The sequence below is a fragment of the Grus americana genome, chromosome 10, assembly GCF_028858705.1.
Source record: "Grus americana isolate bGruAme1 chromosome 10, bGruAme1.mat, whole genome shotgun sequence".
Taxonomy (NCBI): Eukaryota; Metazoa; Chordata; class Aves; order Gruiformes; family Gruidae; genus Grus; species Grus americana.
The window spans coordinates 6,260,591-6,286,177 of NC_072861.1; the positions used below are offsets into that span (position 1 = coordinate 6,260,591).

Sequence of the window (25,587 nt, forward strand, 5' to 3'; positions counted from 1 at the left end):
AGCTATGCTCCACTAACTTCATTATGATCTGAGCACCTGTCTTCCTTAGACTCTTTTGAAAATTTCCACCTTAATCTTTTAAAGGCATGTTTAATACTCAAAATGGCAGAAGTCATAGCCAGAACAGCTTCCAGCTAGAGATGTGGTAGGAACATTATGCACACCATTTGCTAATACAGGCACGTACAGACCAGCAATAGTTCCAGTATCTCTGCCAGAAAGCTAATGAGAACATATTTGGCCATAAACTTTCCTCTGACTTGGGCGAGGGCATATCTAAATTCCAGTTGTCTCATATCCACTAGCTGTAAAATGGAGGTAACAAAGCAACAGTGCCAGAATAAAGTGTGATTTCTTAAGGGTTTGCAGTGAGAGACTGAGACACAGTAATTGAAGAAACCTGCCATGGGCTGTATTTGCATAGGCGAGTGTATATTTTTCTTGAGTAGACGGGCTGGTTGTGTGTGCCAAGAGCTCGCTGCGTCTGTCATAGGCCAATGAGGAAACACAGCTCTGTACGTTCTATTCGGAGGACGTTTGGAGGGCAAAAACTTAATGCAAAGTGCTACCTTTTCTATAATAGTCTGGGGAAGCATGGAGAAATGCTATCACACCCAAACCCTCAAAACACAGTGAACCTGTCAAAGGGTGCACCTCCACCATGCTCGTGGCCCTTGTTCATCCAAAACTAGAAGCCTTTTTTCTTGCATAGCTTCCTTTTGCCCTGGGCAAGTGATGGAATTAGAATGGGAGTTAATTTTATCTCACTAAGGATCTTGGAAAAGCATGCCTCTTTCCTGATGCTCTCCTGACTTGTGATCTGTCGTACCTTGACCTGTGAAGATAGGAAGCCAAAATGAGAGATGTTGTTCAAGAAGTCCGTGAATGGGAAAACTTTCTCTTCTGCTTTGAGCTCTAACCCCCTTCCTTCCCAGGCCCCCTGACAATATATTTTAAGATGACCTTTAGAACCTGTGTTTTAGCTCTGGTAAATCTCCACCCGGAGTCAGCATTACCAGATTCAGTGTTGCAGGACGTATAACTACTCTGTAAAGATCCAAATGTAGTATGCAGTGACGATCAGCTATTAAAGGCCTCCTTACAGTATGCGTGGTCTTCTGTGCAGTGTATTATCCCAGCCCATGCTACCTGGGAGACAAGAGGCACTTGGAAATTAATGGGTGCCTGGAGTTCTTTCCCAGCTGAAATGTAGGGCTCCCGAATTGCCAGAGCTTCTCCATCTTGCCTGGGCACACTCCCAAGTCTGCTGCTAGAGCAAAAAGGAGAGAATGGCTGTTGCCCTTCTGCTGTGAAGAAACCATTATCTCCTACAGTGCAACAGCTGCACAAGGGACTAAGCAGCAGGTTTGGTGATGCACCCTTACAAGGCCAATGTTTCTTGAAAGCCGACAGGCAGCCTAAAATAATATTGTCCATCAGATTGTCAGCAGCAGCTGGAATGATTTGCTTTCATTCTTGATACAGTATGTCTGAAAGATGCTTTTTGCCAGCTTTACTGCCATATGTCCCTTGGCTGACAGGAGAGATGAGAAAGGAGACTTTTTCATAAAACCTTCAGACCATAATGACCGGTTCTTTAGGAGAATTACATTTAGAAAGCTGTAAATGTAAGGATTGGAAAAATTAAAATGAAGAACTACCCAACTTCATGCAGAAGCAACCTTGTCATCCTTTTATTCTCCCTGCTGTATTACTTGTTAGTTTCCTTGGTGAATGACTAAGTCATTAACAGCTTAAAGGGGAAACTCTTCAGGTCAGGGATATTTTTTCATTTGCAGCATATTTAAGTCTCTGGAAAGACTTCCATCATTCCGTAAGACTAAGTAAAGTTTTGATGAGCGGAAGGTGGAACCGTAGATGTGCCAGAGCAAAATGCTCTTTCTAATGTGCTAGTCTCCCAGTCAGCTGAAACTACTCAGCAGGTTTCAATTATCTGCTTTTTTGAATTAGTTATATCTAAATGGCACCATTCAGTGCTGCGTAAAAATAGCTGTATGGCTAGTTTTGGGTAGCGGAACTAGTATAATTGTATTCTGATGTAATCACAGGCAGTCAAAGGGTTTGAAAAGTTATCATTTGCACCTATCGCTTGCTGACCCTTAGCCGGACGTGGTTACTCGCGTGGAGGTGCGCCTGCACGTACCTGACCTATTTTGTCTGTCATTGAAACGGACAAGTCACCTTTCTAGTGTGACAGTCGTAGGCTTCTCAAACTCGGTGTGTCACAGCGTCTTTTGACTTTTTTGGTGTTCCAGCTGAAACCTTGCTGATAAGTGGGCTAGAGGTGCTATTTGTATAGTACATATAAGCGTGTTTAGAGCTTGCCTGAATATTCATACATCATACTGGCTTTTAAGGTCTGCGTGGATTTAATTGGTTGGAGGTGTTTGAAGAATTATAAACCTTGGATTTATAGGAATTGTTATTATGTTCTTCCCTTCCATTAGTGTTTGATTTATATCTGCAAGAGTCATTCCCAGAAGGAATTCAACTAGATTTCTTTCCTAGATTTTTAATTTAATTGATGATTGTTTACACGAGTGTTCTTGCCAAAGTGAGGTGATTTGGCAGTCCTCTGGAATGTAAAGGTTAAGCGTATTGATTTAATCTTTTCCCAAAGGAGCTGTTCTTTCTGTGACAAAGCATCATCATTTTTGTTCTTGGTCTGCAACTTTGTTTACATGGGCTTAAATGAATTTTGTCTATACTGTACTGTAAGTGGGAGATGGCAGTTTCGTATAGTTCTTCCTTCCTGGAGTACAGATTTTTGGACTCTTAGTTTGTTAATGAATCCTGAATTTCCCTGACCAGTAATTCTTCAGAGCTTTCAATGTGGTAAGTATTGAAAATAGGGAGAATATGTTCTGCCATTACACGTACCGTTAATAGGAGCTATTCATAGCGGTGGTAGGATCTTACACCCTTGTCTTCATGTGATTAGTACTATAATTAGCTTAAAAATAAGCATATCTGAATTGTTAGCTTACAAACAATGTGTATAAACCACGTGTATTTTAACATAAGGCACAAGCTTCTAACAGTCTCGGCTTTAAAATTATATGTTCCTGGAGCAATGTGAATATAAAACCAGAATCGGTAACTTTGCTTTCAGAAATCTATGTAATTTTTTTTTTTCCACTTATGCAATAAGTTTGCTGGGTTTTGGACCTGTAATTTTTGAGTAAGTTGTTTGTTGCCATTTGGGAATTGAACAGCAATTGGAACACCATGGCTGAAGTGTCTTATCATCTTTTTTAGCGTTCTTGATCAGAACAGCAGGTCTGAACGGATTGCTGAGCTGCTGAGTAGCTTGCTGAGGATCTAAACTTCACAGCTCCTTCTGAACCGTATGCTGGCCCTGCCAATAGGCTGGAGCCAAGTACACCCCAAAGAGACGATGTAATTGCAAATGAAACTGGCAATATGAATCTATCCATTTTTTCTGGTCACATCTTTTATTGGTTATTGTTTTTCCACTTTCTTTAAATTCATCAGCAATTCTTCTCAGTGATCCTTTTTGTGATCCAGATGCAGACAAAGTGATCCATTTTGTAGAGCAGAGGAATGACAGCTGTATTCTAGTTCTGCATAGTAATTTATCTCCCTTGTATCCACTCTGCCGGTCTTCGTTGGAAAGAAGATGATAACAAAGCAGGTGCCCAATCCTGGGCTTCTTATCATATGCCTGCAGAATCAGATTCCGATCTGATAGTTCAGAGGCAAGGTAACTCCTACTATGAAGTGTAATTATAATGAGATAAATCAGGAGCAAATGTGATCCAACTTAAATTAAAAAGACCTGCTCTTTCTTCTAGCAAAATGCTTCTTCCTGATATACCTACCCAACACGTGGACTCAGTGTTAACAAATGAGGCGTCTTTTAGATGTTTCTCATGCCTTGTTATCATGTCAAAGTTAGCAGTAGATTTCCTGTTATTTTGGTTTTCTTTCCCCCCATTCCTGCAGGACTCAGTCTTTAACTCAAGGATTTCTTTTGATCCATATAGGCCTTTAGGAAGTTAATTTCAAATATTTCATGTTCCAAATACTTTGTGACTCCTAAGAATATATTGTTGGACATATTTCTGATAGTTAAAAAAAGCCAAGACCCAGCAGCCACAGGAATTTATGCCCATTATGGAAAATCTAGCATGATTTCTTTGGTATGGCAATACCAAAAAGTCTGCTGGCATACCCAACTGAAGTACTTATAACCATATAAAGGGAATGCCTTTTAGGAATTGGATTAAAACACAGACATAACATTTTCCATCAATTAGACGTTGAGAAATCCCAGACACACAGTGCTGCAAGTGAAATTAGATACCTTGGGAAACCTATTCCAAATGGAAATCTAATATGCGGGATCCTGATTCAGTCACCACTCCCTCAGTTTTTTACTCTCCCAAAAATATATTTGGATACACTAGTAATGTAAATATAGTAACATTATACCCAGTAAATATGCACAGATTGAATCCTGCCAGCTGCACTAAATGTAGCCATAGACAACCTACAAAGTTGCCTATATGTATTTTAAAAACCTGCCAATAATGGAGATTTACCTGTTTTCTTATGTTACTGCAGATGTGCCATACTGCTATTTGTGGAATCATTTCAGCAAACTGTGTATTATTTATAAATGGAAAATGACGGAGTTTATGGTGAGCCTTCTGTCCCAGTTATTTGGCATATGGGAAATATAAATAGGACTGGGTAATCATTGATGTGCTATGCTTTTGGCACTGTGGTCATTTCTGACCCAAAGAGAAGCCACAAGAGATAAATATATGAAAGTCCCTACTAGCTTTTTTGTGTGTAGAAATATTTTGTGTTTTGGTTCACTCCCTGCCTAAGCTGCAAGCTAAATGGAGTATTTTTAACATAATCCTTTACATGCTCCCACAGCGTGGCTCTTTTCAAAACAGTTTGCCCCTAAGTGTTTTGGGCAGTTCTTTGTTAGGGTAGGAAGACTAGCACGTAATTATCAGTACTGCTTGTCAAATACGTTTGAGAGCCCCCCTCCAGAATATCCAGGTGAAGAACTGAAAACCCAAAGTTTTAGGCCTGTGGTGCAGGGTTGGTTTAGATGCAATCTGAAATAACCGCTTCTGAGTGCACGATGAAGTCTTCCGCAAATCATATGCAAGAGGAAGTGATTTCTGAACTACATGGACAGCTTGCAGGCTTGGTTTGCAGTATTACTGGGTACAAAACGGCTGTCCAAAGGTACCATTTACTTTCTCCTGACCTAGTGAAGGTGGGAAAGAATTACTATCGTTACTGAAGGAGCCATTATTCTCTCTGACAACTCAAAGTGCAGCATTTTTGTTTGCCTCATTTCCATGTTTAATTGATTCAATTTGAAAGTCATTCTGATTCTTTTTTTAAGTTTTAAGCACGATCTGTGATCTAGTTACATCCAGTTCTGCCTTTCCTTTGACTTCTGCTGTTTTCAACGACAACTGGTTTCTTCATTTGCATTTAGTTGGCAGCTCTATTGATTGATGTTCCTGGTAGAATAGAATCCAGATGTCTTCACTTAACAGTATTATAATGCAGGACAAACACTTTAGCCTGTGTCATCCATGTACATAGTCTGTGGTTCTAAAGCTGCACAAATTCATCAAGAAAATGCCAGACCATGCCTCTTTTTTTGCTGTGCTTATGATGTGGACAAAAGATAGCTCTGTTTTGGTTTTGGTTTTTTTCCTAAATCATTGCAATAAGCTAGTAGGGTGATATGCCAGTTAATACCTTAATGAAGTATACGTCGAGGTTGCCGAATAAACAGCTTTTGAGGTGTATGCATGTTATTGTTGTGGGAAATGTTTCTACTGGTATATTAGATAATAGGTGCAATTTGAAGAAGGAACATGTAGTTCTGTTCATCTCCACTCCCTGTGCATCCTTTGGGTGTGGGCATATAATATTGAAATGTGTAGCTCAGCACACGTTCAATTTACCTGGTTGACAAGAAGGTGCAAAGCAGCATACATTTTCTTCTGCTTTCCATCTAGTTCTGGTGAACAAACCCAATAGATTGTTTTTCTTAAGTGGGCTTTTTCTCCCCTCCACCTCCTTCCTTAGAAAAGGCTCGTCTTAACACTGCACTTATGGGTAGTGCACCTTTGTAACCTTGTAACTATCGAACCTTTTGCATTAAGCTGTTTTTGCAGATATACAGAATAAAGGAAATTAACACTTTCCAGGTGTGCACATGGAAACACATTTCCGATATGCAAGTAGTTTTGTTAGCTGGGGAGTGGAGTGCTTAGTTGGTGAGAGCCCATGTATCCGTATACTGGTGCACCAGGATTTGAAAGATTGGATAGAACATGAGAGTTTAATCTGTAAGTTTTGGTTTCTCAGAGGTGAAAGGCTTCTTGCTTTGTGATCATTTCCTGAGCTTGCACCAGGTCTGTACCACTTCACAGCAGAGTTTCTACTTTTTACATCCAACGGCTGATCCAGACGTTCCTAGGTGGACCTAGTTTTTTTTAGTCTATAATGTCATTTCCAGCACTTTCTCTATAGAGAGGTCAGCTAGGCAAACGATCAGTAGAGCTTACAATCGCTTGTGATGACTGAAAACCCACTCTAAATGGCTAAGTCTTTTAAAAAAATCTGTTTAATGAAATATTCTCAAGCTAGGGAAATACATATAGAGGAGGAGTGTACCAGCTTGCTCTTTATCGCTAAAAACTGCAGTCTTCAAGATAGGATACCAGACATTGCTTTTGTTGAACAGGGATTTTTATCTTCCTATCCAATCACCCCCTACGACCAGGCCTTAAAATTCTTGTTTCCCTGGTCAGAAAGCTGGTTCAGACACCATACCTGTGGTTTTCCTTGTATTCTGGATCTTTTCACAGAACTTGGTTTCCATAGTAAATGCTTTTCAAAAAAGCTATGGTTCAATAAAAGCACTCCGTAGTCCTTCATTTTATAAAGGAGTGCTCTCATTAACTCACTGTTGAATACCTCTTACAACCTCCAGTCTATTTGAATTCTACTCCAAATGCTCCATTACAGGCCATCTGACACCTCATGAAACACATTACAAGCTCCATTGCTGAGTTTCTGATCTTAAGTCTTAGTCCTCAAACTATTTTATCATACTTATATTTGAACAAAATATGCTAACTGAGACAGCAAATGAGAGTCTATATTTAGCCACCCAGTCTAGAAACCAGGAGAAAGGATCAGGAAATATTTACTGTTCAAAAACAGTAGTGTGTTCTGAACTTTCCAGAATGATGTGATGTGAAGCTTTTGTTTTCTCTGCATTGCCTCTCTTAATTTTGAAAAGCTTCCTGTTTTGTCAAAACACCACCACATGTGTTATGAGAAATAGAGAGGGGAAGATGTGTGCACCACACTGATTCAGGGACACCACATTCCTGTCCATCTAACCTAAACATGAACCATTAGACAGACAGCATGGGATTGTTTTCACAGGTATGGAGGAAAACTCCCCTAACCCAGTAATCCTGGTTCAGAAACAGTAACTCAGTTAGTGGGAGACCTGAAGAAATATGGCATTGTCGGTGACAAAACTGTCCCTCGTTTGTGCATGTGGCTTTTGAGTAGTGATCTTGAACATTGCTTCCCTGCAAACCCCGCAGCTACAAATACAGCTCTTAGAGCAATGTGGCTGACATGCACAGGTAGGAGCGCTGTGCAAACAGTACGGTATCGCATCCTGCAGCCTGTATACGCAACATTGCCTAGTACTAATGGGAGGAACTGCAACACACCGCTTCTGCTAGTCGCCTTTAGCAAAACTCAGGATTGCCGTAAAGGAATAACAATATCCGCACTAATATTGATTGGTCTTAGTGATAAGGGAAAAAATAATAACCTGGACTTAAACTAATAATATCCTTTAAAGAGGCAAGATAATGCTTTCAAATGTGACCTAGTTGTGTTTGACTTGATTTTTCATAATAGTAATGTGAACACCAAGATACTGCAGTAGTGCTGTATCCCTAATCCTAACTCTTCTAAACCCTCTGTACACTGTCAGTAGTACCATGATGCCTTTGCTAGTCCTTCCCTATTTATTTCTTTATCTTCATCAGTTTGGAAAACATTAGGCCTATCTCTAGTGAGATTTTTCACCTTACTTAGCAGAGTGAGAAGTGTATGGGCATTCAGCTGCTCATGCTATCAGTGTCTTTTAAATTTGTTTTTATGTCTTTGCTGGATTTTGGATCACATCAGTAATCTGTCACATCTCCAGCAACAAGCACATGAAATGTGGGAGAACATGATCTCACAATTTTGGATGATTGTATCCTACTCAGTATCATGGTACTTGAAATAATTACAAACTGAGACCATGGTATTGGTAGGACCTCTAATGCCAAGCTGGTGCTTCCTTATGTTGCCCTTCTATTCTCATGAGAAAATGAAAATGGAAAGGACCTAGATGACTGAGTGTGAAATAACTTGAATCTGCGCTGCAAGTAGTGGAAACAAGTATTTGAGCCTTTAAAGAAGGAGAAATATCTGTAACGAACCACCTGAAAGTTTCTATCTGACATAAGACCTTTATAAACATAGTGATTTTTGCCCTTGCTATATGGTCATCGATGCTCACAAAGTATTTGTGGTACACCTCTAAAGTTATATCAGACCTGAGTATTTGGTATAGCAGCACAAAACATATTCCGATTTTCTCCTGACAAAGATAGCATCTCTTTCACTTGGGAAAATGGCACACCTGCCTATTGTTACTGTGCCAGCTGAAACTCCAGTGTGAACCCAGCTGCGGCCTCTTTCATACAGGTAGATCACTGATCCTGCATGGGTTTGGGGATCAGAATTAAGATTTAGTTCTTGTGTCGGGGAATCTGGCTCTCTTTTTATAGGCCTTACGAATTTTTCCTTTCAATTTCATCATACAAAAATTCAGTGTATTTCTTCCTCCTTAATACTGTTAAATGTTTTGCAGGCTTAATTTAAACGTAATGATTGCTGGAAAACATTTGCTTTCTTATTTGGTTGACAAAACCAATGAAGCATTTATATTACAAAGTCTTGGCATGTTTTCAGTTTGGGATCACTAGACAACTAAAGAGGAAGGGCTAGAGTTTGTGAAGGCAAAAATAATGCACTCGCTTCCCCTTAAGAAACTAGGCATATTGCTCTTTGCAGGGTACCAGCCTTAAATGGAAAAAAGTCTAACATAGAATAAATGCTTTCGTGTAGCTTTGAATGCTGTATGGCAAGGTTAACATCTATATAGATGAAACAAAAGAGAAGGCAAGATTAGGTAGAAAGAAGTGAAACATCTAGGTCTTTGGAATGGTGTGTCTTTCATAGAATCATCACATGGTTTGGGTTGGAAGAGACCTTAAAGATCATCTAGTTCCAACCCCCCTGCTGCGGGCAGGGACACCCTCCACTAGACCAGGTTGCCCAAAGCCCCATCCAGCCTGGCCTTAAATACTTCCAGGGATGAAGCATCCACAGCTTCTCTGGGCAACCTGTGCCAGGGCCTCACCACCCTCACAGGGAAGAATTTCTTCCTAGTATCTAATCTAAGTCTACCCTCCTTCAGCTTAAGGCCATTACCCCTGTCCTATCGCTACAGGCCTTTGTAAACAGTCTGTCTAACAGGGAACCTGTGAACGGTTTCCTGTAACAGGTTAGTGCACATCTGAAAGCTTGCTGTGGGTTGGGAGGGTCCGTGAGGCTCCCTTCAGAGGCTGGTTCAAGGCTTTGCTCATCGTGCCTTCTGAACAAAGTGGCTTGCGGCCCTGAGGAATACAAGGCACTCAGTCACCAGGAGGGGTTACTGCTCCCTTAACCATTCTCCTCAGAGATCTTAAGAAGTTTCTGGAGGCTAGTTCATACATGTAATTTCTCTCCTTTTCCTAGGGGACTTCAAGACCCCGGCTGTGTAAGCACGCAAAGATACTGAGTACTCAGAATTACCTCAGTTTTTCCCTCCTTGTATTGTGGAAAAATGCACAGTTCCAAAATCAAATATAGTTACCATCATTTAATAGGCTGGCCCTACCAGCAAGGTTTGGGGACCCTTGCTGTTGGATCTGTAGTGTACTGCAGAACGTTAACAGACTGTCTTTACCACAGGCACTGATACATTCCTAACATTGAGGGCAACTGCATATTCTTGCTAGTTTTTGGAAATATCTCTTCTGTCCTCTGCATTGATGAGCATTCCTGTAGTACAATTGATTTTGAGTACACAGCTTTCAAGGTTCTGTTAGTGCCAGCTCCCATTTACTACTTGTCTCCTTTTCACTTCAATACTGGATGGAAATACAGCATATGTATCATAGATACTGAGGAGAGTCAAGAAGCTGTCACAGAATGCTGTATTTTCTCATTCTCTCAAAACTGAGGCTCAGAAAGACTTGTCTAGTATTTTATGTTGTTCGGAAACATGCTACAGGAAAATATAATCTTTAAGTAATTGCTTCTATCAGAATATCCTTTGATTTTTACCATACATCTCTTCTGTATGATTTTTCAAAATTATTAAGCAGAAGGTTGTGAAGAAAAAATGATGATGATTTTCTGGGTAAAAATAGCGTGACTCCTCTCCATTTTTCACATTGAGGTAGGTTGCCCTACCTTAGCAATTTCACAGCGGTAGTTCTCCTCCTATTTGATAGCAATTTCTGTTCACTTTGTATTGTATTAACTATCTTTAGCAGTGCTTCAGAAGCTTCCTCCTTCAGCATTTTGGTGCAAACCTCATCAATATCTCTGAACTTCAGTTCTTATTCACCTCCTTTTGAAGTTTTCTTCAGTTCTTCTATTAGAAGTGATCCAGGTTCCATTCATCTCGCCTTTGTTAAAAAATGGTGTCATCTGTTCATTCAGCACGTTGCAGCCATTTAGTCAAGAGCTCGTTTCCATCCCTCAGCTGGCTTTACCTCAGCAGCGGACAGTCTGTCACTTTGTCTTTGAGCGACGAATTACAGAGGTTCTTCTCGTTGCTATAATTCTGGTGATGCCATAGAGAAATTTAACATACCTTGATCTTGTTCAGCCTTTTTCAACTTTCACTTTTTATTGCTATACCTGCTATTTCTTCTAGTAATTATTTTCTTCAGGTTTTTTTATTCTTTGGCATGTCTTTCATTTTTCATACCCCAGCTCATGCGCCTCTGAGATTCACTTGGCAATTACTCCTCTGTCCCAAGTACTGCAGAACACCTAGTTCTTTTATACGCAGTCCAGAGAAGAGCCATGCTCCCACATACTGGATCAGTGCTGTTTGCCCCAAAAGTGTGAGTGACCCCCTTGGTTTCGGCAGGACTGCTCAGATGTGTACTGGAGGCAAGGTTTGGCCCGCTCTATATATGGTGGATCTTCCTGTAGCTGTCATGCACCTTCTTGTGGATTGTGTAACTGTAATGGGCTTGTTGAACAGATGTAAAGTATAACAGCTCTGATGATGCACTTGAACTGAAAATACAAATCAATTTCAGTTGTTCATGCTAGTGGGCAGATAAATTACTCTCTTAAAATAGCAAAAATACTATTTTGGGGAAGCAGTTTTCATTCAGTAAAAAAAGTGCTTTTTGTCCTTCAGCTAAAAATTAATAGAATGATTAAAAGCAGCAGATACCTTTTTAAATTATTGGACTTAAAAAAACCCCAGCAATCTCTATTGAAATCCAAGCGTCTCTGCTCATTGTAGCTTGTAAAGTACATACTTGCAATACGTTTGCTTTAGAGTCAAGAAGTTGCATTTTAATAACTGGGGTATGTGTTAAAACCTGACTGCAGATGTGCGCTGAACAACAGCTGCCATGTGCTAGAGGTAACCTCTCCATCTATAGCAGCCTTAAAGTAAAGATTAACGGTGTCTTAAATTAGCCTTGATTCTATTAGAAATGTCCCTCATAATTCATGCTCTGGAAAGGGATATGGGGAAAGAATGTCATAATGTTTCCCTGTTCTTTGACAAGCCTTTCAGTAGCCCTGTCAAAGATCCTTTAAAATTGAATTGAAATAATCAGAAATGATGTGCTTATGTGAAAAATGCTCGGCGGATTCTTTTCTGTAAGATGAGTGTATGCTAATGAGTTTTAAATTATGAGTTTAAAATTATTCTTATCAAGCAAGTGGCATGTAGTAGCTCAGATTAAATTACTTAGATAGAAAATGAGAAGGTTTCTAAATCCTTTACCTGTTTTGCTTTCTAAATAGGATAAAAAATGCTGTCTTGAGCTAAATTAATACAAATGCAGGTTATAAAACCAGGTTTTATATGAAGCAATAGATCATTCCCTATAGGTGGTCTGCCCTATATGCTCTGTTTTGTAATCAAATTCATCAGCTTAGAATACTGCTTTCCCCCTTTTTAAAGTAAAGGATGGTACTGTGCAGATGTTCTCCTCTCTGAACTTGGTGATTATTAGCAAAACAATGCTCTCAAATAATTACCTTCCTAAGTGAATCATCTTCTCATTTTGCTTCTGCTGAAGTCTAATATCCTTCAACAGTGTCACTTTATCATGTCTGATAATCAGAATTATGCAAAGGAATTATCTGTATGGATTTCATGCCCAGGAACTGTATCATTGTTTATCACTCTGAGTAGGTATGCAGTGTTTTGTTTGTTTGAAGTACAATAGTTGAGGCTGTATTGACTTTTGAAAATAGATCGTTAAAGTTTATGTTAGCCTTAAAGTTGAAGCCTTAAAAAACGTAATAAGCTGTCATTTATTTTTCACTAACGGCATCAGAAGTAATGAATTTTCTCTGATAACGTTAAGAACGTAATGGTGTCGTGGGGGAGGGCATCTGGAGTGAAGGCTGCTGGAGTGGCTCTTAAGTTTCATTGGAACAATAGCATTTGATCTGTAAATAACAGTTTGCCAGCTACTGTCAGAATAACAAGAAGTGAGAAATGGGAGAATTAACAGTGATCTACTAGTACGTGATCAGAGGGTATGCTAGACTATTTCTGTTCTGGAGCTCAGTATTAGTCTGAGGAGGAACTGGAGAAAATGTGATATGCACGGTATTTAAGACCTGTCTGTTAAGTATTATGCTGGAAAGCTGGGAGGCAGACAGGCTTAGAAGCCCACGTAAGCTGTGGCTTGAAGACTAATTCTGGAGAGAGGCCTAACTCAGAACTTTAATTGTCTTAGAAGGCATGTGTGGTTCTAAGCTCGTGTTTTGCATTGAGACATAGAAAACGTACCAGATCTTAAAATTTGTCTCATAATAGCACAAACAGTTTCCAGTGCAAAGCTGTATAAATAATGTATATGCTCACAGGAGCAGGAAATATGCTGCTGATCAGACAACGTCAACTTAGATGAATCCTGTCCTGAAAGCTGTACTTTAAATGTGAGCGATAAAAGCGCTATTGACATGCGGCACTACTGACTAAAATGTCAATAGACGTAAAAAGAGTATTTCATAATGCAGAATCATTGCTTGGTTTGCTTGACTGGACAGATGCTTTTATTTTCCATGAAAGAAAAATAATTTCCCTATTAGTTCTCTGAATGCCCAGCACAGCTTATTTGTCCCACTAAAGCTCACACTCTTAATCACATTCTTGAAAATGGGGAAAATTTGCTTGCTGGCCTTGTATGGTATAAGAGGGAGTTTTGACCTGGGCATGACCTGAAACAATTTAAATGTTGGTATACTTAGAGTTTTGCTCGGGTTAATTTTGTTCAGTCTGGAAGTGGGTGCAGGGCAAATTCAATACATGAAGCATCCTGATCCTTACCCCTTAGCTCCATACGTGAGACTGCTTCCATGATTCTCTGGAAACTATGACTTAGATACAGTTTCCAGAGTTTATAGGCAGAAGGGACACTTTTGTTTGGTTGTCTGTAGACTGCAGACTCTTACATTTCTCTGTTTTTTCTTAAGCATAGTTGAAGCATTCTGTCAGTCAACAGATTAGAGCACGTGCCATAAGCAGGGAGGAAATAAAAGAGGCTGAAGTGCTGATAATGTCCTAGGCATGTGCAGTGGCAGAGGATCCACTGGGATATGCCCATATCATCTGGACTGTTGAACCATTCCTCAGGAAAATGCCAGAAAACAAATAGGTTTCTTCGTGACGCTGCACCTGGCCAGACACATTTGTGAGGAAGATTCTGAGAAAGAAACCTGTATCGCTTCATCTTGTGCACTGCTCACTACTACCCTTTCTCCTGCCTTGGCCATCCCTGATGATTCAGAAGAGGGCAGAAAGAGAAACGCAAGGATTAAAGAAACAGAACACCACCATTTGATCAATATGCCTCGGGAAAAAAACCTGTCGCTTATCCCTGGTACATAACTGGCTGAAGACCTGAAGCCAGTGGTCAGGTCGGTCATAAATTTGCTGGGGGAAGCAACACTTCAGTTGTTAACTGAGCAGCTTTGCAAGGGCTGTTTCTGTGCTACTGAAGCCTGAACATCAAGCTGCTAAGGAATGAAAGGACTTCTGAAGATTCCAAAATATGTTGGAGATGTTTTACTACAACCAACGTGACTCTCTTTGAGTAGGTTTACTGGCAAAGGCGGTTCTACAGAGAACCTGTTTATGCCAAAAAATTATTATTAGATGATGATCCTTAAGCAAGGGTCTAACAGTTGCTTCTTTGAGGATAGCCACTATCTTACTGTTCTTCATGCTACTGACAATCATCTCAACAGTAGGTTTTACACCATCCATTGACTTTTCCCCGCCAAAGGGGATATACTGAGCAACACACAGCTGCAGTTTTTGGCAAGCAACACTGGCCGAGAACAGACAGGTAAGATTATGCGTGAAAAAGAGACCTCTAACAGCTTTTGAACAAGTCCTGCTTTTTGGCAGCATTAATGTTAGGACATTGTAGAAAGATGTGATGATGTGATCTAAGACAGCTTCAGAACTGTATAGACGAGAATCTCTGAGATCAAACAGGGACTCAGCAGTGGCAGCGTGATCAGTAATCCAATACCAGTCACTTCATAACCTCATTTTAGGTGTAGAGAACAGAGGGATGCTACTAAGTCCAGTTTGGTCTATTTCTTGTCATCTTTTCATGGACCCTCTTGCAGTTGGTGGCAGATGATGAATTGGCCATAATCTCATCTTTCTAATCCTTTTAATTCCAAAGTGTACTGCTGTTACCTTACATTTTGAAAAGCAGCAAATATGATATCATTTCAAGGGATTTCAAGGTCAGAGCAAACTGGATGACAATCCAGTTGACAGATCTGTAAAATCTTTTACTGCCAACAGCATAGCTAGCTGATATTAATGACTTTGGACTTACCTTTCATCCAGATGAACCCCAAAACATTTTGTCAACTCATACTTCATTTCACCAGGTACAGAACTGTAGCAGCTGTTTGGCAAAGCATAGCACCCAGTTCCAACAGTTGTGGATAGCATTGTACTTAATTGGAAGTTGTGGGGTAGTTTATAAAATGGCTTGATTAAGACGTATAGCTGCAGGCCCACGCTGCACAAAAGCACACCTCCTCAGCAAGAATTTAAGGCATTTTGTCTGAAGCAAAATGGTATGATTGCAGGGTCAGCATAGTAGCAGTTTTAAATAGATGAAAAAGGGGCAACTTAATGAGGACAACCTCAGTTACATTCATCTTCGACAGTGTGCTACTTGGAGGGCTAGAAATAAATTAAGATTAAAATACCATTAAATCTAGAGGGGGCAAATGTGTTAAGGAACAATAATTTTCTTTTTGCAGGTGTTGCATATGCCAATTAGAAACCCCTTAAAGAGTGTTTGTCAATAGGGTGGGCAGAATTGTGATTTGTATTTTAAAGATTATTTAAGCTGCAGTTTTCCTACGCTTTGTTTTGGATGTATTTGGTAAACAAGGCTGTTGTGACTGCTGCACTTGTGTGGTTTCACCGATGATTGTTGTGTCAGAAGCCAAAAAGGCAACAGCACAGCTTTTCAGTGCTTGGAACTTGTGTGTTTTAAAATATTGTTGCTTCTAGAGCTGCATCCCTAATATGAGCTGGGAGCTGAACACTCCACCTGACATTAGGACATCTGATTGGGCTGCAGTTGGAGAGAGGCTTTGCTTTCAGCATCACCTGCTTTTTCCCATTTACCAGATAGCTGCTGGCACCTTCTCTGGGCAGGGTTTAACTCCTCAGAGGAGCTGTTTAAATGTTGATAAGAAATGAATTTTCTATAGGTGTTTGAAGTACTGAGAAATACTTGAACCTTTCTGAATGTTACTGCTATCTATTTGACTCAATATAAGATTTTCTAAACATTTTAAAGAACTTCTTTCATTAAAAGCATATGAAAACTAAAAAAAAAAAAATATGCATGATCATGTAAGTTTATACTGATAGTCTAAGGCCTTTTTTAAAGTGAAAACGTATGTGGACAACGTAGCTCTAGGTCATTTTAACAAAGTAAAGAAGCTGTCTCTGCTAAAACTGAAAATATGGAGGCCCTGGACAATTTATTGAAATGTTTTAATATCACATTTCTTTTCCACTAAGTGAAGTTTTCATCTCCATGGGAAAATGCACCATGCAGCCATTTCCCTGCAAGAGGATTTGCACACACTTGCGTATGTCACAGTGACAGAGCGAGCAGTGGGTAAATGCTGTACCTCATAGTGGTTTGACAACTTCAGCTTCATAACAACCCTGTGTGGTTATAGCTCCTTCTGACAGGGGGTTATTACATGGCACGTTTTCTTCTTCTAAGAGCATGTCGTCCTCTGTGCTGTGTAGGGAAGGTAGGTGGTGGTTGCATCCTATATTTATTGTTAAAATCTCAAATTTGAGTGATAAGGAGGTCTTGAAATTCTTCCTGAATTAAGCCTAACCACGCAGTTTTGCTTAGGCGAGAATGGAAGACATGACCCGACAATCTGCAGAAATGCTCTCCACTTGTGCTCCAAGTTAGGACAACATAAACATCCTTCTTTAGTTGCATTTAAACTACTTCTGTTTGGGGATGTCTTTGAACAAGTAGTTAGGAGTAATTATTGGTTCATCTTGGAAGCTGAATGTATTACTTTGCTCAGTAGGTTTAAAAAGAGGTGAGGGTGAGAGCTTTTCAATATTTTCTGTCCTGTGCTTAGAATATGCAATTAAATACTGGTTTCCTGATTACTAGTGCTAATAGCCATCATAGGTGTTTTCCCTTTCTCTGTTAGCAGTGTAACACTTCTTTTTTTTTTTCTGTGTAGCAGAGGTTGAAAAGGTTGCTAAAAACAGTTGTTTCCCTCTGATTGTTGTGGAGGCTTGTGGTTAGGCTAACAAGTTGAACACCTTTTATATCGATATGACACAGAACAATACCTGATAAGGTTACACAATATGTTAACGTCTTTAAACTAGCAATCTAACATTTCTAGTTCCTGGATGTTTGAGTGTGGTTAGAATTTAAGTTTACACCGTAGCAGACCCTTAGTGCTGACGGCTTCCCTTGGTTGTGGCGGGCCTCGGGACTGGCACATCAAAGGCAGGCGAGAGTGCAACCGCCTCGACTCTTTTTTATCTGTTGCGAAAGGGCAGGAGCGCATCTCGCATCCTCCTGGCCCCCCGCACAGTGCTAGCTGTTTCATGAGGGGTCTACCGCACGGAGGAGCACACCGCGCCTCTGCAGAGCCGCTGCCCTGTACCGGTCAGGTCATGGCCGCGTGGGAGCCAGGCGCTGCGCCCTGATGGCGGGGACCAGGCAGCCCGGCCCCCCACCAGCGACGAGTCTGAAACACAAATTCCCGTTTTGCAAAAATGGCCACATTCGGGAGCCACAGACAAGCTGGAGTTTGGTTTTGGAACCACCTGTGTCTGGGGACACGTGCATAATTGGGAGACGTGCGTCCCCCCTGCGAAGGGAGCAATGGTGACTTGGATGTTGAGTAGTGGGCCCAGCTGCCCCTCTGGGACGGACTGCTGTCTTTTCTGAAGAAAAGGTGGTGCAAAGGATGAATGCATGCTGTGGTCAGGGTCTACTTTGCAGGCCGCTAATTAGTCCGAACCTTTAACACATAGATTTGACACCTTCAGGAGGTCTTTGGATGCAGAAATCGAGGAGCGAATTGGGTGTAACCTGAGATGTATTTCTCACTCCTATGAAGAGTATACAGTCTGGTGGTGGTTTACAGGTATTTATCAAATGCTTACGTAATAAGCACAATAGAGTACAAGCTTCTGGAAAATAGGAAGCATTCAAACAAGTCTAATGAAATCCTGCTGTACAAACCAGGGAGAGCCAACTGTGTGTCAAGTAAACTGTAATACTGAGCTAAGTATTGTTTGACTGGCACATTGTATTGTCATTGATGTGTCTGAACTCAAGTGAGACTTTCAGTATTGCAATAGTTTGGTAAATTGGGAGAAAATGGATTTTGAATTGAATTTTCATAACGAGGTCAAATGAAGACAGAAAACTAAAGTGCAAATGGGTGCGTTTATACATCCAGAGAAGTCAGTCAGCAGATGGCTTTAGATGGGGTATCGATAACAAGTAATAGACTATTTTAAGTATGCTCTTCTCACTTAAAATGTCTGATGACCAATCTTCTACAATTTTATGAGGCAACTGCTGTAAGGCATTTGTAAGAATGCAAAATCTGTGTGGCCTCCTTATTACTGAGGCCGTTTAGCACATCAGATGTCATTCCAGATTACCAGTTGCATTTCATTTGGGCTGGAAACAAATACAGATCGGTAATAATGTAATGCTGTGTACCTTAAGGTTAAATGTCTGACAAGACAGCTAGCGCTAATGGACTGTGACGGTTTTTAAGCCATAGGTCTGACATTACTTGCTGTGTCAGAGAGAAATGTTTACAACGATCTAACTCCACATTACAGTACATTAAGACATCATTCTTTTCTCTTGTGCATGCTGCAAGTTTACTGACTGCATGTGAATTCCGTGGCAGCAGCTGGCCCACAGGTAAAAGCAGCATTTTCCAGGTTCTGAAGAGCTCTGAACACCACTGTCAGTGGTATTTGATTCAGTCCAGGATGTCCTGTAAGGTTTCTGTTCAGTGTATCACAACTTTAAAACATGTCCTGTGGATAAAACTCCATGAACACAAACCCATCTGGGACCAGATCTGCCACTGTAACTTTTCTGAGCGGTATCTCGCTACACTTGTAGTGCTATTGGTAGGACTGGCTTAATGTAAGGATGACAAGCCCGACCAAAAACTTTATGCCAAATATATCTGCTAAATTTACACTACTGCACCAGATTAGCTCTTGTATTTTTTTTACATAAGGAAAATTTAAAACAATATTTTGCATTAATGGGACTTGAATGACTAGACTGATAAATGGTAAGTACACCTGGATAGCTTCTAATCATGTTTAAATAATATCATAGTGTATTAAGAACTCATTAAAGAAAAAGGTAAGAATTAGCCATTAGGAGCCATTTAATAACAGGTCGTTTCAGTGTCCTCATCTTACAAAGGCTTTTTCTAAATGTAGGGCTTTGTTTCAAATAGTAAGATGCTTCCTCTGGCTTCTGTTTATCTGTTTTCCCCGTCTTGTTTTCATTAAATGCTTATACTTCTGATTAAATTATTATGAAATGCTTTATTTGTCCCTTATTAAATAGCTTGTAATCTATCAATGCTTTTCTGCAATTTTATACTTTGTGACACTCTGTGCTGGTGGCTAAGACAGGAATTGGAAAAAATACTGGTTTTGTTAATGCAATTTTCACCAAAGTGTGTGTGTGTGGGGGGTTCATAGGTTGGATTTTTTTTTTCTGTGTTCAGTCTTGTGCTGTCCCTCTTGTAGTGTGGATGTGCGTATATCAATGATGCAAAACTTCATCTTGCAAACTGACAGTACATTGACAGCTGATGCTATAGAGTATATGAAAATAACTCCAGCAGTGGTATAATGCTTGATACGTTCCGAGTAAGTCTTAAGAGAATATGAACCCACCACCGGACAGATTTAAAATGTAAACGCTGTTCTGCTTGATCATCAACGACCATTAGGTGTGCAGTTATGTTATGTTATGCCAAGATAGAGCTTCACTACGGTTATTTTTTTACCTAAAACAACACTTACAAATCCTTCAGGGGAGGAGGAAAAAAAAAGTGAACTTAGCCGAGGATGAGGACAAAAAGGGAAGCAAGCTGATGGCGCTTGGACTCAGGTACCGGCTGTTTCAGAAGCGGTGATGGTTATCGCCCGCTCTGTTACGCGTGCGGCTGGCAGGACTGACACCGCAGCCCAGCCCCTCCGTTCCGTTCGACTCGAATTCATTCACCCAAACCCGAGCAGCTGCGCGCTCAGTTACCCAGCGGCCGGGAACAGCCGCCCCGGGGCGGGTTACGGGGCCGTTCACCCGCGAACGGGACCGCGCGGCACCTGCCGCGCCCGCCGCCTCCCCGGGGCCGCGGCGGCCCCCCCCGCCCCCGGCTGCCAGCGGGCGCGGCGCTCCCGCGGAGCCAAAGGCCCCGGGGCGGGCGCAGGAGGGCGGCGAGGCGGCAGCCGGCGGAGCGCCCGGCGGGGGCGGCGCTGCCGGGCTGGGCTCGCCCCATGACTGGCCACCCGTGCCGCCCCTCGGCGCCGGCAGGGGAGGGGACGGAGCGAGCGGTGTAAACAAGGCGGGGGGCCGGGGCTGGCTTGATGTCAGCGGGTCACATGGAGCCTCATATGGGCCGGGGGATGGCGGCGCGGCGCGGCTCTCCGCTGGCAGGCGGCGGCGGCTGCTGCTGAGGCGGCGGTGGCGGCGGTGGTTCACGCCGAGGGCCCGGCCCATCCCGCCTCCCCTCCCCGCCTTCCTGCCCGCCGTGCTCCGCTCCCCGCCGCTTCGCCCCTGACAAATGATGTGTTTTGTGCTCGCCGCGATGAAAGGTAGGCGCAGCCCGCGGGAGCCGCCGCGCCGTGCCGTGCCGTGGGGAAAGGGGGGGGACCCCGGCCCGGGAGCCGCGGAGCCGGCTGGAGTTACGGTGCTCCGTGGCCTCCCCTGTCCCTGCGCCGGTGCCACCGCTCGGCGGCCTGCGGGAGCCCCCGGGCCGGGGGGCGGCGCTCCCGGTGCCTGCCCCGCGAGCTGCCGCCGGTGCGGGTACCCGGCCGGGCGGCCCCTGGAGCAGGGGGTGGTTTTAAGGAGCTCTCGGAGGGACGGGGCGGCTCAGTCGTTCCTGTGAGCGCCGGGCAGCGCCCGGGACTCCCGCCGCTGCACTGCCGCGGTGTTTTGGGTGCGGGCGGCCGGGCAGGAGCGGAGCGGTAACCCCGCGGAGCCGCTGCACTTTACACTGTCGCGTCCGAGTTAGAGGGTAAGAGACAGCTTATCTACCAACACGGCTTTTCGGAGGGAGAGGTTATGGTTAATGTCGTTGGAGACGAGCTGCCCGATCTTTCTACGAACCCTCGTAGAAAATACGTACTGTAAAATCTGCCTCTAGCAAAGGGGAACAGAACGTGCGGCATCCTGTAGGTAGCTGATGGGGCTAAAATGCCCTTTTAAGAGAGACTTGCTCGCTTTTAAAAGGCTTTGGAATAAACGGAAAAGTCAGAGCTCCTTAGTGCTCTTTTTTAAAAAAAACTGAAGTTTTCTTTGCTTGCCGATCCGAGTCCTTAATGAAGGGGCAACGTCAGACTGAGGAGAGTCAAACGAAGTTTTTCATGAGCAATCAAAAGTTTAGATGTATGTTTTCAGCCTTCCCTGTTTCCTAATAAAATAAGGTCCCCGGCAGAACTTTATATCGCAGCATTTTTAAAGTCATAGTTGCTTAAAAAAACCCCACAAACAAAAACCTAAACTCAGTAACCATCTTTTTTTAAATACGATATTCTTTCATAGTAATCTGAAAAGTATCACTGTTAATGTTTTAATTTCATGCCCCTGCTGAAATACTAAATCTGTACATTTTAAAATATTTTCGTGGATTTTGTAGGTAAAGTTTTTCTTTTTTAAAAAAGTAATTACTTGGAAAAAGAAGATTGAATCCTGCTTCAGCTAGAGACTGTTTCCTTTCTTTTTCCACTTTGCAAGAGCAGTAGGTAACACACATCAATAGCAGCGTAGTGTTTGAGGCACAGTAATTTTTGATTACTAGGTTTCCTTTTCTTCTTGGAGAGAAGCCGATGTGGATAAAAAGCAAAGCACTATATTCATTAATCATTAGCCACGCTGAATGTATTTGGCAAGAAAATGTAATTGGGTTGATTCAAATACTTGCATCTGTAACAAAAGTAAATGTGTTTTTTTAAGTGGGAACTATGTGGATGTTTTAGCAGTCCCTTAGAATTCTACATCTTCTGATAAGATAGTTTTTCAGCATATCCCTCACAAGCCTGTTAGAACCATGAAATCAAATAAACAGTTGTTTTTAAAAAGAAAAGAAGGAAAGTACACAAGTTAAAAAAAACCTTGGAGGATGTAATTGCCTTGTATGCTTCTGGACAGAGACTTACGGTTGTGTTGTAAAAGAGCAGGCAGATGATTTTCAGCAACTCAACTTGGAAATATTTTTTTTAATCTCTTGGGAGTTTCATTTAAAGCAATTTCCACACTGATGTAACATCTTGGCAGAGCCCAGCTTTTGGGTTTTAAAGTATAATTCTTAATGGCTTTATTATCAAAATATTTAGGTCTGTGTACTTTTTACAGAATACTTCCAGGTACGTTTCATTCATGTTTCATACTGTTTAGTTTTCTAGTGCATTGAAAAACTTTCCTGGTTTCTTATCCTTTCTCTAATTTGCTGGAGAGGGTTTAGCTGGAGGAAATGCGTTGTCATTTATCTAAAAGAGACCTCTGACTGCCGTGAAATAATAGATCCGCAATCCAATATTGTGATTTGAGAGAAGTAGACCAGTAGTATAGGGAACATGGTTTCATATAAGCTCAAAGGCACAAGGGAAAAATGTAAAATGTGTAGATGAATATTTTATTTATTCTTGGTGCTGTAATGGCAGCTTTTGGGGCTTCTGATCTTTTGCAGTTCTGAAGTTAAAGTGCAGAAAGTTACTGTCTGCAGGAGAATATGGGATGTTACAGATTTCCATATTGGATTTTTCTCTTTTTTTTGAAGTGAAAAAGAAGAGTATTAATTCCTTTCCTGTTGCTGTTCAGGTAGTCCAAAGTGATACCATGTGAAATTAATTTTCATCTCGTTGTATTTTTCATGCAATGTAATGTTCTGGCAAACATGCTTTCTTTCATTTTGAAAAGTCCTCAGACTTCCAGATTATGTACAGGTTTGAATGAGTGAAGGTTTTGGCCAGCTGTCAGCACATTGATAGCTGCGCTAGTACGCTTAAAGAGCTGGAAAACAGACTAGTCCAATGAAGTGGCTGGACGTGTCCTTAAGACAGGCTGCGTGATAAGAAATGTAGCTTTCTGGTTTCGAGCAGAGAGGAAAGAGGGGTTTTTTTCTATCTATTTCTAAGAAAATAGTGGTGAAATATCAAAGTACGTAATGACTAAGTATTTTGTAGATTGATGGGCTTCTAAAATTATTTATCAACTGTTGTGAGTCTGCGTAGAGGATTCAGGAAGCCTTGCATTCTTAGTTTATAATATATGCAAGCCAGTTAACCGGCCGATAGCTTTAAGTGAGAGTACAACTTCACGTGCTTACCAGTAAATATTTGCAAAGACATCAGATAATTCCGCTAGTGTTATTTATTGGTACAGTCTTATTCCTGTGTCTTCACTGGCAGAAGCTTCAAGGTTAACCTCAAGGAGAATAGTACTAAGTGCTATAAATTGGTGAGCAAATACTTTGCACTGGAGTAGAAACATGGATTCAGTTGTCATGCCAGTACGTAACTGGAGGTGAGCCCAAGACAGACGGAGCTGGGTTCAAAAGTGTGGTATTTTACCATTTTTGGTACCTACTGTGTAGAGAGACAGGGGTGAATCAGGCCTGGTGTTGGTGAAACAAGTCTTGTACAAGTACAAGTACTTGTCTTGTACTATCATCAGGTCGGAACAGAAGGGTTCGGTCTACTGATGAGTTTGTAAAGTAGGAAAATGAACCTAGCGATAGTTTTACTGTCCTTCCTATGGACATTTCTAAATAGAGATTGGTGGGAAAGTAGACGTAAGTTTTCTAGGCTTTTTCTACTGCATGTATTTACTGTTAAGGCAGGATTTGAGCTACTAATCCTGACTTTTGCTGTGTGGACATCAGCGAAATTGCATCTGTTGCTGTTTTGTGAAGGATAGACCAGAGCGTAGAATCAGTTTTTACTTAGTTGCAAGGAAAATTGTTTCACTTTGGGGGCTCTGTGCTTGGGTTGTTGGAAGTGTAACTAGTTTTCCAACTGACACTGTCTCGGAATGAAAATTCAATAATTTAAAAATACCTAAGGAAATAGGTTCTGTTGGTTTCCTTATTAGTGCACATGATTGTTGGATCTTAATGTATTTCTTCTGCCTACCCAGACTGCGGTGGGGCAGATAAGCAGGATTTCCCTTGCCGCCTGGCTGTAGCGCTGAAGGGAGCGTGCTTTACTTGCAGCGACCTCCACGTTCCAGACTTGGCAGAGCTGGGTGGCTCAGAGGCCAGCCGGCCGGGGATTTATGCAGTGCTGCTTACTGCGGGTGAGCTTTTCTGAGTCTGTCAAGCCTGACCTTTTGACGTGTTTTTTGTCATGTGTCTTGGCACCAACCTGCCAGCATGCTAGTAATCACTCTGTGTTTCTCGCCAGTAAACAACTGCCTATGGAAAGATACCTTGCCATAGGCTTTAAAAAAAAGGTTGCTTCACAAATTGAAATATGTTTAAATTTGCCTTCACTGTGGTACTATTGAAAGTTACATCCAATTTAGCAAATACCTGGTACAGAACTTCTGTTGACTAAATATTAACAGAATCTGGCCTTTGGAATTGCTAGCTGAGAGGCTGTTTTCTTGCTGCTTTAATTTCATACGACTGATCTGAATGACTTAGTTGTACCTAAGACATTTGTTGCATCACATTCGCAGGATAAGATTGGTTTGAGGTTTATTGCTGAAACGTACTTTTCAGGCCCTTTGAAAGACTCTCAAGATTTGCAAGTAAAAGAGGAGGAAATCTGTCGTTATGTCTCATTCTGTGATAATCAAAGGCAGTCGCATGCTCTGTACAAGTCTCAGTTGGGGACACTCCTTTGAAGCATGGAGAATCTGTATGTCCTGTTGAAGTCAGCGAAATCTGTGGGTGCTGAACATCTCACTAGATCAAACTCTAAACTTATGTACAGCTCTTGCCTAGCTAAAATGGTGAGCCTGTTCCAACTGGCTGGCAATGCAACCTTAAAAATAATTCTTCTAGGATAATTCTGAATAATTGGGGCAAAACTGAAGTGGTCTATGGACCCCACGCAAGGACTTTTTTAAAAAATAAAATTAAAAAATCCTTGAAGGGATGAGGCTGGGTAGTTAGGCATCGCTGGTGTTCGGGGTGTGGGCTCTGCACAAATATGAAATGTTGTCGCGTTTTATCCAGTGAGCTGATGTTGGGGGGAGAGGGGGGTGGCAGCTGGTTCAGCATGTGATGCAGGGCAATGGCCTGCAGCTTTGCAGCTTGGGTCTGCAGTGGGGAGGTGAATGTTTGTGTTGGCATTTATTAGGTCGGGGAGCAGTGTCTAGAGACCTCGGTCAAGAACTGAGT

General features: G+C 41.7%; 1 protein-coding gene across 3 annotated transcripts in view; it reads left to right on the forward strand.

The window, feature by feature from the left end:
* Positions 1 to 25,587, forward strand: part of RORA (RAR related orphan receptor A) — a 374,756-nt gene that overhangs the window by 284,789 nt on the left and 64,380 nt on the right. For 2 of the 3 annotated variants that reach the window (XM_054837376.1, XM_054837377.1), the window contains exon 1: positions 20,634 to 20,836. The exons of the other annotated variant lie outside the window; for it this stretch is intronic. In XM_054837376.1, the coding sequence (XP_054693351.1) occupies positions 20,806 to 20,836 (31 nt within the window). In that variant the 5' untranslated portion in view covers positions 20,634 to 20,805. Of the gene's footprint in view, positions 1 to 20,633; positions 20,837 to 25,587 lie in introns of those variants that run through there. 3 annotated transcript variants of the gene reach the window in all.